This window comes from Motacilla alba, chromosome 3 (assembly GCF_015832195.1).
Source record: "Motacilla alba alba isolate MOTALB_02 chromosome 3, Motacilla_alba_V1.0_pri, whole genome shotgun sequence".
NCBI lineage: Eukaryota > Metazoa > Chordata > Aves > Passeriformes > Motacillidae > Motacilla > Motacilla alba.
Genome location: NC_052018.1, coordinates 51,052,063 through 51,069,067, shown reverse-complemented (window position 1 = coordinate 51,069,067; position 17,005 = coordinate 51,052,063). Strand labels below are relative to the sequence as shown.

Here is a 17,005-nt window from a genome sequence, read left to right as displayed (position 1 = left end):
TTTTCTCTCGTCTTTTGGAGGCTTATCAATAAACCTGTCAGGCTGGAGATAATGAAACTATTTTCCAGGAACTATACACAGCAGACCTTGCACAGCTACTATGATAGGAAAACAAGAGGCTGTTAAATCCATAACCACTTGGCACACAGAAAAAGAGACAAACTTTTGACAAGTATCACACTTAAGTAACATTTATTTTGTCAGCATAGATGGTCCAAGTTAAAAGTACTCATGCAGTCATGGGGCCTGGCAGCTGTCAAGAACTTTTCCCCAGTTTGTGCTATGTGTGAGCACTTCCACTGAAGTGAAAGTAAGGCAGAACCAAGATTTAGCAAGGTACAGGCACTTTGTTCCCAGTTGAAGCAGGGAAAAAAAAAGCCTACAGCAGGTCCTGGTCCCCCCCACCCCAAAAAAGCCTCATGTGTGTTAAACAAAATGTAAAAAATGAAAACCCCAAAATACAGAAAGTCAGTGTTCCCTAACCATACACTACTAGTTTATGTCATCATACGTAAGACAAGAAGTATAAGAAACCATAAACCAAAGCTCACTGTTGACAAGTGTTGGTTACTTGCAGTACGAGCAATGTGGGCAACACCAAGTGTTCACAGCAGTGCAGCAGGAGCCTGGCTCAGCAGTGCCAGCTGTGCCTGGTGGCTTGTCTAACTCCATAGCTAAACAACTGCTTGTATAAGATAGGAAAGGTACTTCAGATTCCACATATCTGGTTACATAAAACAGTGATGTACAAAAAAACTCTCATACCAAACAATATTCTAAATAAATAGTTCATCTTCATGACTATATACAGAGCCTCCCTCACATCAGTTATCCAAGAAGGACATGTCTGTGTCCATGGGTGCTGGGGCAAGTTCGCACAGATAGAACAGCGTGGCCTCACTCGCCTCTGCCTCCGTCAGTGGCTCCAGACGCACCAGTTTGCTCTGGGTGGGCTGTGGATCTAGGCTGCTCTCCAGGAGCTCTTCCCCTTCCAGGGACCTTTCAACAGTGGAAGGAGTTTCAGCTGTGAAGCTCCCACTCTCAACAACAGAGCCTGGGTTCCCATCGAGGAATGCAAGGAGTGGAAACGCAGTGTAGTGTATCAGCTGCTTATCTGTGGGGGAAAAAAAAATGTCCAGAAGATCAATTCATGTGCCTTTCTACATGCAGAAGGAAAGAATGAAATCCAACCCACATTGTACTTATTTGAACAATAATTACTAAAAAAAGATAGCTGTTCGTGTTTTTAAAAATTGTTATGTTCATGCATAACATTATTAGTGCAAATTCACCTGCAAAACATCCGTTTCTCTGCACCTAGTGCAGAGACAAAAATCTAAAAAGCAAATACACTAAGTATTGTCTTTTGGTTATTTATCAGCATAACATAAAATCAGATAAGGAGCAAATAACTGAGATGGCTTTTAGAGTAATGTTCAGCTGTGGAAATGTTTCAATAGTTTACTACAACTAACCTGATCTGGGCTTAGTACCTTGCGTTTCCTGTGAAGCTGCTGCACCAGCATTATTCTTGTTAGTTTCTTTTCCCTTTGTCTCCACCTGGGAACAAAAGCAAACTTATAAAATACACTTATAAAGCCTGTTCCAATGCCACTGGAGTACAGCTGAATGACTGTGACAAACATTATTTTTTTTATTTGCGATAAGATGCAGTGGCATAATCAGTATTACCCACACTAACACGCCCTGGCTGAGAAAACATGAAATGGAAACACAGGCTACAAAGCAAGAACCAAAACTAATGCTTTAAATGAACTGGACAAACCAAAAGTGCTACATCTTTGCTTCACTGCTTATTACTGGTTTCTCTTCCCACCAGACAATACAAATGAAACCATTCTGAAAGGAGTGCACACCATGTTGCAAATAAAAAAATCCCTGGGATACAAAAGTCAAGAGACTGGTATTATGTAGAGGTAATACAAGTTTTAAAGGACAATACTAATTAATTAGGGTGCTTTTTCCTTTGCTGTTCAAAGCCCAACAGGATGAACTCAGCTGCAGTCTTCCTATTCTCATGCAAGTCTTAAAAGCCAGAGCACAAAGTGCCATGATTCCAGTAAAGAAAACAGCAAAAGATGAGTGAATTTTGCATCTCTCACTACTGCGTATGTTGAGCAATGGATTTAAGACTTACTTTGGTATTAGTGATATGATCATGATCTGTGGGATTCATCTGCACAGAACTTGTAAAAAGCTGAATAAGACAAAAGACATCCAAGTTTTAGGTATCTCAATGTTGCTATTAAGAATACAAGACCATTGCTTCTGCATGTGTGAGAAAAGCCTCTGTACTTACTCCACCCTCTATGAGGACTGGAGACTATTTGGAATTCCATGAACCCTGATCGCAAAAGGAACAACTGCGTGGCATCTAACATGGTTTCCTGCAGTCTTATAACACCAATTTTTACTGACATTGCTGCACAGATAATTCTGTCTGCAAGATGGATGAAATTGCAAGTGACACGAAGCTGGAAGGAGCCATCAGTAAGTGGAGAGCAGAGGTGTTTTTAAGAGGGATCTCAGTGAAGTGGGAGAGGGGCCAACAGGCACTCCAGCAGGTTCAGCAGCCACATGTCACCAGGACGCAGTAACCTCATGCACTGGGGCCCAGGTTAGGCTTAAGGGACAAATGGACAGAGAGCAGCACTTCAGAGAGGGGACATGTGAGTCATGGCAGACAACACCCTGCACCAGCCAGCAACATGGTCTTGCTACAGGGAGGAAGGTTCTTTTTAACCCCAGTTCATGGAGAAGACCAAAGATAATGTGCTGGGTTATTTCCAAGCAAGAGTATTAATTGACTTGACATCTAAGTTCACATCGCAACAAATACAAGCATTATTTCATTAAGAAAGCCACTGTTTAGTGAGAAACTTAAGCATTTACATGAGCAGTGGTGTAGCAATAAAACTTATACCAGTGCTCCAGAAACTTATAAATATTTATAGCTTTGCTTTGTAAAGGGAAGGAAAAAAGATCATTTGTGATTTAAATCCATAATAAACAGCAACAATACACACAAATGTTTCCTATAGCCTATTATGAATATACTTAATTTTAAGTCAAAATTACATCAACCAGGAGATCTGGATCTATGCTGAACTGTCGTCCTGACAACATAGCCTGGAAGTCCTCTAAACTGCAGTCGATACTGTCCAGATAATCCAGAAGTTCAACTCTAGAAGGCAAACAGTATTTTATTGCTGTATCCCTTAATAAAGTAAGAGAAATCCTTAAGTAAGCTTTACACAGATGTACTACATGCATCTAAAAATCTTTACCAGAACTAGAATGAACTAAGTCTTTCACAAGAAATGGCCTCTGGAAAAATGAAGATTTTTAGCCTTTTTAGAAGAGAACCCAAGTCAACAGACAGGTGCTCTGGAAAAGGTATCCCAAGAATCACGCCAACATAACACTATTACATGACATTAGCAGAGATGCAATTCTTGCATAGCCCTAATGGGTCTAATCCACCTGCAGGAATAACAAAAATAAATTCTGACGGTTTAAACAATCTCCACAACATTACACTGCCAGATTAAACATCTCAACTCACTCAACAATTAAAATCAGAGGCTGCATCTTAAAATACTTAAAACAGAAGGATCTTCAGAAACTGGCTGGAATAACAGTAGCCTGTAAGTTTAAAGTTCTCAGTAGAAACTGCTATTCAATTCTTTTTACTTCAGTCAAATAATCAGTTCTAATAGTAGAAAAAACAAAAGACCAGACTACTCACTTTCCAAGAAGATTTATATTCTGGGAAATTACTCCATTTTCATTGAGTATGGAATCCATCACAGAGACAGGGTCTTCTGCAGTTAAAGTTGACTGGTTATTCAGCTGTACAGCACTTGACATGAGTGGGCTTGTGCTGTCACTGACATGGCTGGCTGGATCATTACCTGGGACAGCAACTGATTCAGTGTTTTTATCCCCTTGAATTACAGGGGCATATTCATCTTCGTTATCATCTTCCACAATTACAATATCGGGAGAATGGTAGCTACAGCTACAGCTGTAATGTAAGATAAATTAATTACAGCATTTCATACACATTTAAATGGGTATTATTCCACAGGTTTAGTTACCTCTCACTTTTGTCAAGCTACTATCAGGCAATAAGCTTTTCTACTGCTTTTAAATACTAAACACAACAAGAGATTCAAAATATCTATTTTCCATTGATACGGCTGTGTAATGATCAATACAATTAATGCAGCTCAGTTAGCAAACACTAACTGTAGCCAGACTACAGTAATCAAATGCTGAAGAGATATAGGAACACTGACACTTTCGTCACTAGAACCACTATAAGCTTGGATATAAATGTGAAGTATGTACCAAATCATACAAGGTCATCAAGCCAGACACACAGTAAATATTTTGTATATTTCCTGTTGAACAGCATCAACTCTGAAGCACCCATAACAAAGCATCCCAGATGACAGGTTTGTAGTTAACCTTATTACGCATTCCAGGAACAAAACCTGAAAACCAAGAGCGAGCCTCAAATGATTTGCTTTCATGCCTATTCTGGTTCTTAACCCTTCAGAAGCTATTAGCTATGTTGCCTCTCTATCACAGCCTTTTTCTCAGGAAGCTTTTCTATCAGAGAATGCATTCCCAGGCATCAGCTGAGCAAGAACAATAGTGCCAATTCAAGAATAAGCTACAAATATTACATTTTTTTTCCTTGAGGCATAATACAGGCCCTATCACAGTCCAATGCTACTCAAGCAGAGAGTTGAATCTAAATCCCTGGAACACTTGCAGCTGAGAGATGAAGAACTTCTGTAGTACTGGAGTACAGACAGGAAGGAACACAATCACAAAAAACAACTGGACTGTAAAAAATCCAGAACCCTGAAATTAATTGGCTTAATGCAAAGACCACACCAAAACCTGACAAACACCACATGTAAATTTTTCTCCACAAAAACCTGGAAAAACAAAGGAAGTCGTTCCTGTCTGTACACATAACCAAAAAGTAAAGAAAACTTCTCTTACTCTGGCTTTAGTATATTTAACTATTATGCAATAATACAGACTGCTTTCACCAGTTTCCATCTATCCTCCTGATATTAATATTCCAACAGCCAATTAACTATTCTGGAACAAATCCAGAGGTCAGTAAGTCAAAAGCTAGTGTGAATTCACAGATAAAGTTTCTATATGTGCATGAGTGTTGAATAATTCAAACCACTTCACTAAAATAAATTATCTAAGACATCTGGATTAGTGCATGTTATACAGCACTGAAAGTCATTTATCAACACACACTTGTTGAGACTTCTTACTTGGAAGAATCTGAAGTGGTATCTTCACTTGTTTCTGGTGTAACAGGAAGATTTTCTTCATCAGCCATGGGATGTTCTTCCTCACCCACATCCTCAGTGACATCATAAATAACAATATCATCTGAAATCTGTTCCCTTTGTTTTAAGCCCTCATTTCTGTTGAGAGGTACCTGAGAATCATTTTTAAAAGAGTCAAGGCACAGAAGGACAATGAGCTTCAGCATTTTGACAGTTATCATTGTATCTTAAAATGCTTCACATCTAAGGAAGTCTAAGCTTTTCTACACCTTGGAGATTACAATCTGTTTGTACAAATCTGTGTTTAATAGAAAAAGTCATACAAGTAAATAAACAAGCTGGAGAATAACAGCTACAGGAAAAAGAATTGGTAAATACTACAGGCATAGAAATAAAATTATACTTGCACTGTCAGATATTAGAACTAAAAATATTAGAACAGTGAATGCTGTTCGAACAGTACTTTGTTATAAAGCTACTAATTCTAGTGCCATACTACAGAACTTGTTTTAACAATTTCCTGGCCAATTATTATTTGGACAGCAGAGAACAACCTTCAGGGGTGTGACTAATTCAAATGTAACAGGAACATGACATGATTTTGCTGGGTTGGATACTGCCTTGCAGAGCAACACACTGGACACTTGTCCCTGTATGGGGCCAGGCATGCCACATTCCAGAGATAACAATGCATCGTTATACGTGCTATTTCTAACAGCACCACTCTTAAAAGCAAACTGCTTTCAGTACAATCATGTATTTAATACACACATAACTGGTTTATACGTGCTTATGTTGGAAAGTGAATGGTGATTATCAACCCCTTCAGCTTCTGAAAGGAAACAACACAGCCTATTACTTGGACAAGCTGACAGCTCTCAGTACACAGCTGTGTTATAGCCTCCATACGACGGTGAATTTGATCCATCTGCCCACCGGCACTTCATCCAAACAGAGAGTACCCATAATAGAAAACTTACGTGGTGGCTACTGTCAGCTGGTTCTTTCACAATTTTCTGAAATACATTTGACTTTGTAGGTCCATTAGTGTTCAGAAGTAGAGGCCTACATCAGAAAGAGCAAAGTAAGGCAGCCATCTCAAAACCACCTCTTTGGTAATTAGTCACCAACGCCTGTCAGTTTATCAAGTGGACAGAAAGTTTTCAAGACCATATTTACCTCTTGCGTTTTAGGCTCACTAGTTGGTTATTCTGCACCAAGGTAACAATGAATTGTACAATCTGTAAGGGAGAGAACACTACTGTTGGTTGCTTTACTTTGTAATTGTTTCTCTTAAGTACCAAGGCATCTTATAGCAAAAGACACCAATAATAAAACCTACACATAAACAGCAAAACACTTTCTTTGTATGATAACTTTTATACAGAGCTGTTTAAAAAACCTAAAAATCAAGGTAAAAAACAGTGCTGATAATATCTAAATAGTTATTCAATTGTTAAAGACTTTTCACGTAGCAGGTGATAAGAGCCAGCTTTTACACATCATACAAGACACAGAAAGACAAGCAGCAACTCAAATGATTAAAAGAATTCTAATGAGCAATGACAAAAGGCATATAGGGATGTGGGCCATATACATAACCTGAACCTGGTTCTGGTGAAAGGCATTTTTGACAGATTCAGAAAAAAAATTGCATGTACAATTGACAGTATTCATCAGCTGTCATTTCTTCTGAAATGTTAGCCTTCCTTCTCTTAGGCTTTAAATCTAAGGCTTTAAACTATGTATCTGGCTTGAAGAAACTGGGAAAAAAAATCAGTAAGTCTCTGCTATAAGGCTACTTGCAGTAATGTCCTTTCTGATATGTTAAAAAAATAGATCTATAAACTCTATGCATTTATATCAGCTTTGGTAGATCATAAATCTAACTGTTAAATAATCTAAGTTAACATATTATCAATAGGTTCCACTCAATTATCTATTCCTCTGGTAACTAGGAATACACAGTCAGTAGGTCAGTTAAGTGGGGCAGCAGTGAACTTACAATACAGAATCTTGTAATTCTTGCAGTGAGCAAGTTTCTCCCGAGCAGCTGACAGAGAATTAGACATCTGATTCCCAAAGTAATAAAAAATGGATGGACCATATTAAGTGTAACTTAATAACAGATGCAGGATGTTCTTGAGCCTCTTTCTTTGAAAATATTTATAAGACTTTGGCCTTATTTTCTGCTTATGCAATAAAATACCCTGAATGCATTACTAGGCTTTGTTCATCATATAGCACCCTGCTGTTTTTTCTATTAAAGAGAGATCTGACATTATAAAAAGCTGTGTGAGGGCAAGGCAAGGTAACGTGGCAAAGCATTCCTACTTCAGAAGCACTCACTCAAGCACACACGACACTTGAATGAAGCCTTACCTTTCGAATAACTTGCTGCTGTTGCAAGTGTTTTGCTCTCAGTTCTGACACTTCCCTCCAAAGGGATTCATTCTCTCTGTTTAAAAATTATTTAAAAGTCACACTAAAACTAGTATTTAATTTTTGTTAAAGATCAGTTGGCTTCATTAAAACTCTTTGAAATGTGTTTCTAGATTGGGGGTTGGTGTGGGAGTGTCACACAGGCAGCAAGCAGCCTTGGAAAGTAACTGTGAAACAAAGACCCAAACACAACAAATAGCCTGCAGAGAATTTCCATCTGCTTTAAAGCAAATAAAAAAATTTCCCCAATTTGGCAATAATCATTACCCATACATTCAGCATTTAAAAATTAACTATCAGCATTTAACAGTTACCTCTATCAGCTCCAGTAAACAGGCATGTTAGGTGATAAAAAAATAACAGGACCATGTCAGAGGTAGCAGTTTTCATGAAACACTGCCGTTTTAGAAACCTTGGTTCTTCCAGGACTCGCAGGACTCCAATTACTGAGACAGTGTAAAACTGTCAGTACAACAGGTTACTGCCCTATTGTAACTGCAAACCTTTTTGCTTCCACAGTGCATGTATGCCATGTTAAGAGGCAGATAATGAGCACCAAAAGCATCAATGAATATGGGTTAACATACCACCCTCCTCTCTTTTGTAGTTTAATTTTCAACACAAAGAAGCAAACTCCACTGGTGTATGGGGTTTTAAGAAACCTTAAACTAATTTTTCAGAAACAGCAGCTCATATGCAGTGGGATGAAGAGTACTACTCGCTCCTCAAAGTGCTCCTATGTCCAAGATACGACTTAAGAGTACAGTTCCATCACAAAATTAACAGCAGAAGTGAGGGATTCTGAACTTACTCAGCTTTTTCATTAGCTTTCTCAACATGTCTTGTAGGAACAGGTCTTCTGATTTAGCTCCAGTTTCTACCTCAACCACTTTAAACTGACAGGATGACAATACGGATGTCTAAGACCAACCCTTATATTCTCATCTCTACAAACTGTCAGCTAATTAGCAACTGGCTGTCATTCAAGTAAAAGCCAGCCCTGCTCTGGGCAGCAGTTTGGACCTGATGGCCTTCTGAGGTTCCTTTCAACCCAAATTCGTCTAGGATTTCAAAAGGGCAAATATGATTTTTACTGTAGACTGGCCAGATTCTAACAAAGACCATGCCTAAGCAAAAGAAGTTTGCCTCTGAATATTCTACCACTCAAGTCACAAGAACTGAAGTCTAGAAATGAGAGAATTTACTTCTTAAAACCTGAACTAATCGGTGACTTCTGCTACAGAGGTACACTGTCATGACACCATCTTCTAAAAGAAGAAATAGAAACTCTAACAGAGTTTCTACTGAGGTGATGTGACTTACAGTGCATGACCTTATGCCTATGTATCTTGTCTGTATCTACATATTCTAAAAGATTAAGTAATTTGTGGCACATATCTCTCTCACTGTTGAGAATAAATCATAATTTCTAAGCAGGCAGTAATGAAATTTTACAAAAACTCTATTTACATTTGGATTTTCAATTCTGTTTCTTTGTCAATAAGGTAACTAATGAATTTCCAAATTAGATTTTCTAAATACATATTCATAGGTATTAACTCTTCCAAAAATTTTAACAGTGGGGCATGAGGACAAAAACAGCAGGAAAATAAAAACAATGAGCAAAGACATTAATTGTCCTACAAAAGTATTATATGCAAACTGCACAAACCAAACTCTGCCTCAAAACAAATACAGTAACTATTCCAAACTTGAAGACGAAAACCAGCATCCTTTATACTAAGAGCTGATTAAAATATTCAGATTCAGCATCTATATGGAACTGTTATTATGGTGTTATTTAATTGCCTACTACTAGACAGGTCTGCAAACACCAACATTACCTGAAACTTTTAATAATATCAAAAAGTTCAATTTTAAAGCAATTTTTCTGTGGAAGTTTATGTTCCTAAAGCAATAACTGAAATTAGGCAACCAGAAATCAAGAGACACCTAGAATTGTCTTTGTCCAGTATCTAGTATCACAATTACTCAGCATTAAGGATCAAATACCGATGAAGCAACTTACCTCTTCAAAAGAGACAACTGAGATTCAATAGTCGTTTGCTTAATTTGCACCTTTTGAGCACTGCATATTATTTTAGAGAGGTCTTCCTGACGGATCTTGTTTTCTTCAGGTCTTGAAGAAGAAACCTTTAAAAGATCAGAATCCAGAAACAACATTTCCCTTAACTCATGCTTAACTATTATTCTCTTTTGATGATGAAGTACATTTTCTTACTAATGCTGGCAAAATATGCACTTAATTTAATAATAAACCAAGCATCCAAAAAAACCCCAAACTAGAAACACAGCTGTCACCACATTAGATTTAGTTGTTACAAATATTTGTGTACACTCCTGACTCTTCAGGCATTTTCCCAAGTGCTCTACTTCATCATAACTCCATCACAATAACCTGGTGATAACAAGTACATCACCCTGTGCTGGTTCTGGCTGGTGCAGAGTAATTTTCTTCATAGTAGCAAACATGGGGCTCTGTTTTGGACTTGTGCAGTTGTGCTGCAGTGCTCGCAATACAGAGATGTTTTTGTTACTGCTGAGCAGTGCTTACACATGGAGTCAAGGGCTTTTCTGCTTCTCACCTCACTCCACCAGCCAGTTGGCTGGGGCCGCACAAAAAATTGAGAGGGCACACACACAGCTGGGACAGTTATCCCCACCTCACCAAAGGAGCATCCCACACCATATGGTGTCATGCTTAGCACATAAAACTGAGGGAAAAAAGAAGGAAGTGGGAGGGATGTTCAAAATGATGGCATTCGTCTTCCCAAGTCACCATTACATGTGATGGGGCCCTGCTTTCCTGGGGATGTCTCCATGCCTGCCCATGGAGAGCAGTAAATGAATTCCCAGTTTGGCTTTGCTTGTATGTGTAGCTTTTGCTTTACTTATTAAACTGCCTTCATCTCAACCCACGAGTCTTCTCACTTTTACTCTCCCAATTCACTTCCACTTCCTGACATGGGAGGAGCGAGCAAGTGGCTGTGTAGGGCTGAGCTGCTGGCTGTAGTTAACCATGACATCCAGTTTCATTTGCCCTATTTCTATTTGCCACCTATATCCACTTGACTCAGGAACAGCAGAGCACGTTTCAGAAACATAACAAATGTGTTTATAGGTTTGCCCAGTTCTCTTGGGTGTGAAGTCTAATGCTTACAGTAGCTTTGTTCTGAAACAAGCTACATAAATGAGCAGCTTCTTACATTGCTGATGGTAAAGTCAAAGCATGCTCTACACTTCTAATACTCATTTGCAAATTGTCATATTACATAACTCAGGCTTTTTTGCCACCTGTGAAACTTTACTACAATGACAGCAAAACAGATAAAAAAAGCCTTGTCAAATCCCCCAAAATACCTTTAAACAAGCTCAAGATACAAATGAAAGCAGGGCAGTTTGTTTCCATAAAGTCTGAACTTATTTGCACTCACAATCCTGCAGCTAAACTTGACATGAACTTAGCCATTCATCAATACTGAATAGTACAGGTTTTCCACATACTGGATTTTCACTAACCTTCCTTTTAATGTGTTCCAGCAAGTCCTCCCGGCCCTGCCTAAAATATGCATGCCGAAACTCTACTGGACCATCTCGCTCCTGTTTGACAATTCCAGAATCAACATGGACGACTTTACGGAAGCCATCTTTAAAAAAAAAACAAAAGAAAATAAAAACCTCAAAACCCACATTAAGAAATTCAAAATATGCTGTTCCAACTATCCTGTTCCCAATTTTGAGGATAAGAATAGTATCCAGTTGCAGAGAACACAAAGTCACTGCTCAAAGGAAATTATAACTTAACTTTTATATATAGGATTTAGAACTGTGCTAGAATGCAAAAATCCAGGAACTTACACATGTTCAACTGTCTGACAAAGCTTGCCATGTTGTTATGCTTGAAGTACTTGGGAAGAATCTCTTTTGCGAATCTCTGTTCATCCAACACCAAGAAACTCTTTCCATTCTAAAACAAGAGAGATACATTACACCACTTAAAAAACATAGCAGAAAACACACTGGGCTTTTAGAATTAATCATCAGATTGGAATGTTTCCTTTGTGCATGGTACGTTACTGATCTGCTTGCCTACAATTTTCCAAAACAAAAACGGTACAAACCTTGCAGCTGCAAAGCAACTGAGTACTATCAATTTACACCATTACCTGTATCTGAAGGCAAACGTCTCAATTGTTGCACACTACTTTGGCAAGATATGAAATAACTGTCTACCAGCAATTATCACAGTTCCACTACAAGACAATACTATCAATTTTGAATGAAGCCCTGGTAAGGAATCTTAGCAAAGAACCTGAGCAAGGAAAAAATACCAACAATCAGCTGACAGTCCTGCCTGCTTTTCAGTATAAAAGCATGACTGGTTTGATAGGACCTGGAGAGCAGATGGAGCTGTCAAAGAGGTGAGGGTGTCCACTGGGTTTTGGAGTTACCAGAAGGCAGCCACCTAAAGCAAGATTCCCCTTCTGGAATGCCAATTGTGAGGGAAGACTGATCTTTTATTTAATCCACAGGCTTTAACTAAAATAGAAGGCTCAGCTCTTTGCTCTTCAATGACAGCACTCCATTTAACTACAGGGCAAGCAATTGGCAGAATGCAAATTGCCTACTTCAAAATGGTTTGAGTTTTGTCTACACATCCACAATACTCTCACCCTGTAGTTAATAAAAAGTCTTAGCCTCAACAAATGTCAACACTTTTCCTGCATCTTCTTAAGAGGCCTTTTTAGTTTAATGAGGCACTTCTCTTATCCTCAAATGCCAGCAGCTCTGTGATCCCAAGAAGCTTAAAGAACCAACTGTAAGACCATATGAAGGTCTTTGTCCAAAGGCGGGTGTCCTGGCTTCAGCTAGGATAGAATTAATTTTTTTCTTAGTAGCTGGTAGAGTGCCAAGTTTTGGATTCAGTGAGAGAATAACGTTGATAGCAAGTCGAAGTTTTAGCTGTTGCTGAGCAATGCTTACCTTAAGTCAAGGTCTTTTCAGCTTCCCAAGCACTGCCAGCAAGCAGGTGCACAAGAAGTTGGGAGGGTGCATGGCCAGGACAGCTGACCCAAACTAGGCAAAGGGATATTCCATACTATAGAACATCATGCCCAAAATATAAACTTGGGGAGTTATCCAGCAGGAGGGCCAACTGCTGTTTTCACATGGGCTGGGTCCTGGCCTGCAGGTGGTAAGCAACTGTATTGGGCATTTGTTTTTCTTGTGTTTTCTTTCTGTTTTACTACTGTTATCCTTCATTTCAGTTTTAAATGGTTATCTCAACCCACGAGTTTTACTTTCTCTACCAAGGGGTGGGGAGGTGAGCAAGTGGCTGAGTTGTACTTAGCTGGCAGTGGGGGTTAAACCACAACAGCTTGTTCCAGCAAATCAGCAGGGAGCACCAGAAACAGGATGTTACAAATGGCTCTCCACTGGATGACTTAGGCCTTAACACAGAGAGTAAGGTAGGGAGATTAAAACTCCCAGTAATGCCTACCTACCTCCTGCTGAGAACCAATCAGTGGAAGAAAAAGGAGAAGCAAAAGAAATGGCAAGAACAGACTATTTTAGCCAATGCTGTGTGAGAAATTCGCAAACTCAAGGTGCTGAACCAAGTGACATTACGGTGACCTGTGACACCAACAGACAACTTCAATGTGATGCCTCCCTTTATCATCAGCTTGACACTGTCCAGGCCTAGCACAGGAAAATCTGGGAAACACATCCACGAGCTCTTGTTGCCCTGACAGTCATTTACAGCAGAGCTGCACAGACGTTAAGCCTGTAAGCTTCGCTACACAGCTAAACATGATTGTCAACTCCTCGTGCCAATGACTCCAGCATACAGCAGTCTTCCAAGTGCTTCCTTTGGTACTCCTCACCCGTATCACAAACAATCCCAATACCTCTCCCCACAAGAGCTGCTGGTTGCTAATAATATCAACTGTGATGGGTGGACCTTCCTCTCTAGAAACAGCCTTGCAGAACCTCAGACAATTATTTAAACTGTTCTTAATTAAAAAAATAACACAAGGATACCTACACAGGTATCGGTATGTTTACTTTAGATAAACATTAAAAAAAAAAAAAGACAAAATCCAAACACACCACAAAAAAAAATCCCATCCTAAAACAAAACAAAACGAAAAAAGAAAATATAGAAAAGCTGCCTACTGAGGCCTCCTGCTTCCCTCTTGGGGAAGTTTTGGCTGAAGGTACTGGTAAACGATTTCCAGTAAAATATTTAAGACACTTCATTATTTCTACAGCGTTTAAAATAAGAAGCTCTTAACTGAGTTTAACTCAATACCACTTAAAGATATTGATACGATTTGAGAACAAGATTTTATTGAAAACAGCACATCAGGAACAAATGAAGTAGCTATTTTTAAAATATGAGCTTAGGCTTTAGCACAACTGTCAATGATGCTCACTGTAGCAAGCTGCCAGCCCTTCGCTGCACTGTAAGAACACTAGTGCCCAATTCGACTTCCCCTGTGGCCCAGCCCCTTCCCGCCACCCCAGCAGGTGAACACCGAGCCCGGGAAGGCCCCGGCCATGCCCCACGTGGCCACCCCCCCCAGAGCCCCTGCGGGATCCGGCCCCGCGGGCAGCACACAGGAAACACCACCCGGCCTGAGCACGCCGCTCTTCCCATCCTCCGGAGCTCTCCCGCAGCCCCGGCTCACAGAGGGCGAGCCCCGTTCCGGGCGCACGCACCATCCCGCGGTGGGAAATGCCCCCGCAGCTCCACGCTCCCCACACGCCGGCTCCTTAACCGCACGGCAAAATCCTCCGGCCCCGGGGCCTCTTTTCACCCCTACGAGCCTGCTCAGTCAGAGCCGCCAGACGGACTCCCCACCCTCCGCAGCGGAGCCGGGGACGCGCCCCCAGGGCGGGCACCGGAGCTCCTACTCCACAGTTAAAAAACAAGGCAGAGGCTGAGGGCAGAGGCGAGCCGGCCTCTGCCGAGCAGCTCAGCTCAGCTCAGCTCAGCTCAGCTCGGCCCGGCCCGGCCCAAGCCCAACCAAGCCATGTGGCCGTGCCCTGATTTTCCGTCCTCCCCAGGGGCACACCGAGGCCCCCAGCAGGCCCCGAGGGCCGCCGGAGCGAAGCGCAGGGTGATGGCGGGGGCTCCGCCATACGCGGGCGGGCAGGAGATGGGGAGCGGGGGGGGGGCCGACCTGGCTCCAGGTGATGAGCTGGTTGCTGGGGGTCTCGCCCAGCAGAGCCCACAGCTTGCTGAGGAAGGCCGGGACCCCCGGGCTGGCGAAGGGAGGCGACGGCTGCTGGGGAGCCTGCGGGGGCGGTGGCTGCGGCTGCTGCTGCTGTTGCTGCTTCATTGTCGCTCGGGAGCCTCCGGGGCCTCTGTCCGGGAGGGAGCGCAACCAGACCGGCCCGGCCCCGCCCCTCGCCCCCACCCCGCATGCGCGGCGGCCCCGCAGCTCGCGCGCGTGCCGGCCCCGCCCCTTCCCCCTGCGCCTTACATAACGTCCCCACGTGCGCCGCCCTCACGTGTCACAACAGCGCCGGCACGGGGCGGGGGACGGGGCCAATAGCGGCGCGCCTCGCGGCGGGGGGCGGGGCCGCGGCGCGCGGGCGCACGTTCCCGGCGGGGCCACGGCGCGTGGCGAGGGGCGGGCGGGCGCGCGGCTGAGGGAGGCGGGCGGGCGAGCGAGCCTGGAGCGCTCCCGCTCCGGCTCCCCGGGAAAGGCGGGCGAGTGCCCGGAGCCGGCCTTCTACGGCCTTATCTCAGCCTAGCATTTCCGAACCATCTGGGAGAAAGGTGAAGAGTAGCTAGTCAGCTCAAAAACATGAGTACACAGGGAGTATGCACGGCAGGAGCGCCCAAACCAACGCTCCCCAAAAGCGTCTCAGGCATGCCCCAAGCAGACCACTCTGCCGGGCAGCTTGTGTTTCGACTTCAGACTCAGCAGCTATTGAAACTGTGAAAAGAAACTGGGTATCTCAAGGAAAACAGCCTATTAATGTTGAAATGCACTTCTTTTTTTTTTTTTTTTTTTTTTTCCCAAATATTCTAACAAGTATTTTGCAGCACTTAATCACATATTAACTGCAAATAATTTTTAAGAAGTTGCTCTATGGAACTAAAATTAGTATTTTCACTACAAACCTTCATTGAGTGGTAGTGTTACTAATATTTTTGTGGAAGTTTTTCCAAAAAGTCTCACATAATCTCAGATGAGTTTAATCTGCTTGTTTACAGTGAAAATGAAGCACAATGGCACAGGAAAGGCAACAGAACCTTTAGAGGGGTAGCTGGATGGAAAATTGAATTCAGTATTTCTGTTTCAAGCTGTATATCACACAGCTTCCCTTTTGTCATCATTAGTGGCCTACCACAGCCTATAACAAACTCTTTGACTGAGATTCACTATTCTATTCCTGAGAAGTCACAGTTGCTAAGTTTTCAGGGTCAATATTTGGAATGAGAAGACTTACATTAATTCTTTTTGAATTTAAACACGAATTGACAGTAATTTTCCAAGCGATTTTTCATCCTGACGTACATATGCAGCAAGCTCTCACCGGATTCTGTTTATCCAGATACAAATGCTAGATAAGCAGAGAGAAGAATATGGTGTGACTTAATCTGGACTCAGTATTGCTCTGCATCTTATATTTCTTGTTTACGACTTCCATTTGAAAATAGAAGTGGATTTGCAGAATTGTTGGACAGTACTTCAAAAGGTAAACCCCTGTATTGATGTCTTTGGCTGAGACAGAAGTGGAACCATGCACTTAATTTTTTTCATTTCCCTAGTAGACCGAATATCACCATGATGATAAAAACTGTGTAACTTGATTTCCAGTGTCCTACAGTTGAGGCAACTCTTTAAAACTTTCTTTCTAAACCCCAGTTTAGGGAAAAAAGTTTTCTTCTGGAGCCTTAAGGCTTAAGAACTGGAAGTTATTTATTAATACTTAACATCAAGTGTTAGCAATGCACGACTCAAGTAAGGCTTCCATTAGGTTTTTATTGTCTCATGAGGTCTGAGCACAAGGTACTTGCTTGTCCCTGTTCATAAAGCTTCTGGTTACATTATTTTACAATCCAGCCATTGCAAAACTCACCAGTCTTTAATCTGGGGCTATTTGACTCCCCAGTATCTTCATAAGCAGTGCTGTAATCTTTTTCCACACCGCAGTAAATTTTTCCTCCACTTAGC

The 17,005-nt window shown here is 41.6% G+C and overlaps 1 protein-coding gene across 10 annotated transcripts; it reads right to left on the bottom strand.

Annotated features, from left to right (window-relative positions):
* Nucleotides 1-163: 163 nt before the first annotated feature.
* Nucleotides 164-15,227, bottom strand: HSF2 (heat shock transcription factor 2). Of its 10 annotated transcripts, XM_038130833.1 has the most exons (14): nucleotides 14,999-15,227; nucleotides 11,670-11,778; nucleotides 11,331-11,458; nucleotides 9,820-9,944; nucleotides 7,731-7,806; nucleotides 6,528-6,589; nucleotides 6,329-6,413; nucleotides 5,331-5,500; nucleotides 3,936-4,048; nucleotides 3,770-3,845; nucleotides 3,100-3,205; nucleotides 2,159-2,218; nucleotides 1,476-1,560; nucleotides 164-1,114 (listed from the first exon to the last, which is right to left on the bottom strand). In XM_038130833.1, the coding sequence occupies exons 1-14, from the start codon at nucleotides 15,155-15,157 to the stop codon at nucleotides 825-827; spliced, it is 1,644 nt and encodes a 547-aa protein (XP_037986761.1). In that variant the 5' UTR covers nucleotides 15,158-15,227; the 3' UTR covers nucleotides 164-824. The 10 variants fall into 10 exon arrangements, 7 of the variants coding, with proteins under 7 accessions (XP_037986761.1, XP_037986756.1, XP_037986757.1 ...); XR_005256197.1 differs by lacking the exon at nucleotides 3,100-3,205 and having other exon boundaries at nucleotides 1,494-1,560; XM_038130828.1 differs by having other exon boundaries at nucleotides 3,770-4,048.
* Between the last annotated feature and the right edge of the window lie 1,778 nt (nucleotides 15,228-17,005).

Excerpts from the sequence above, each read along its gene's own strand:
- HSF2 (XM_038130828.1), bottom strand. The coding sequence starts at position 15,157 with ATGAAGCAGCAACAGCAGCAGCAGCCGCAGCCACCGCCCCCGCAGGCT. Across the intron at positions 9,945-11,330 it reads TGGAACACATTAAAAGGAAG|GTTTCTTCTTCAAGACCTGA; the intron begins GTTAGTGAAAAT and ends GATCTTTTAAAG. Across the intron at positions 4,049-5,330 it reads ACCACTTCAGATTCTTCCAA|CTGTAGCTGTAGCTACCATT; the intron begins GTAAGAAGTCTC and ends CTTACATTACAG.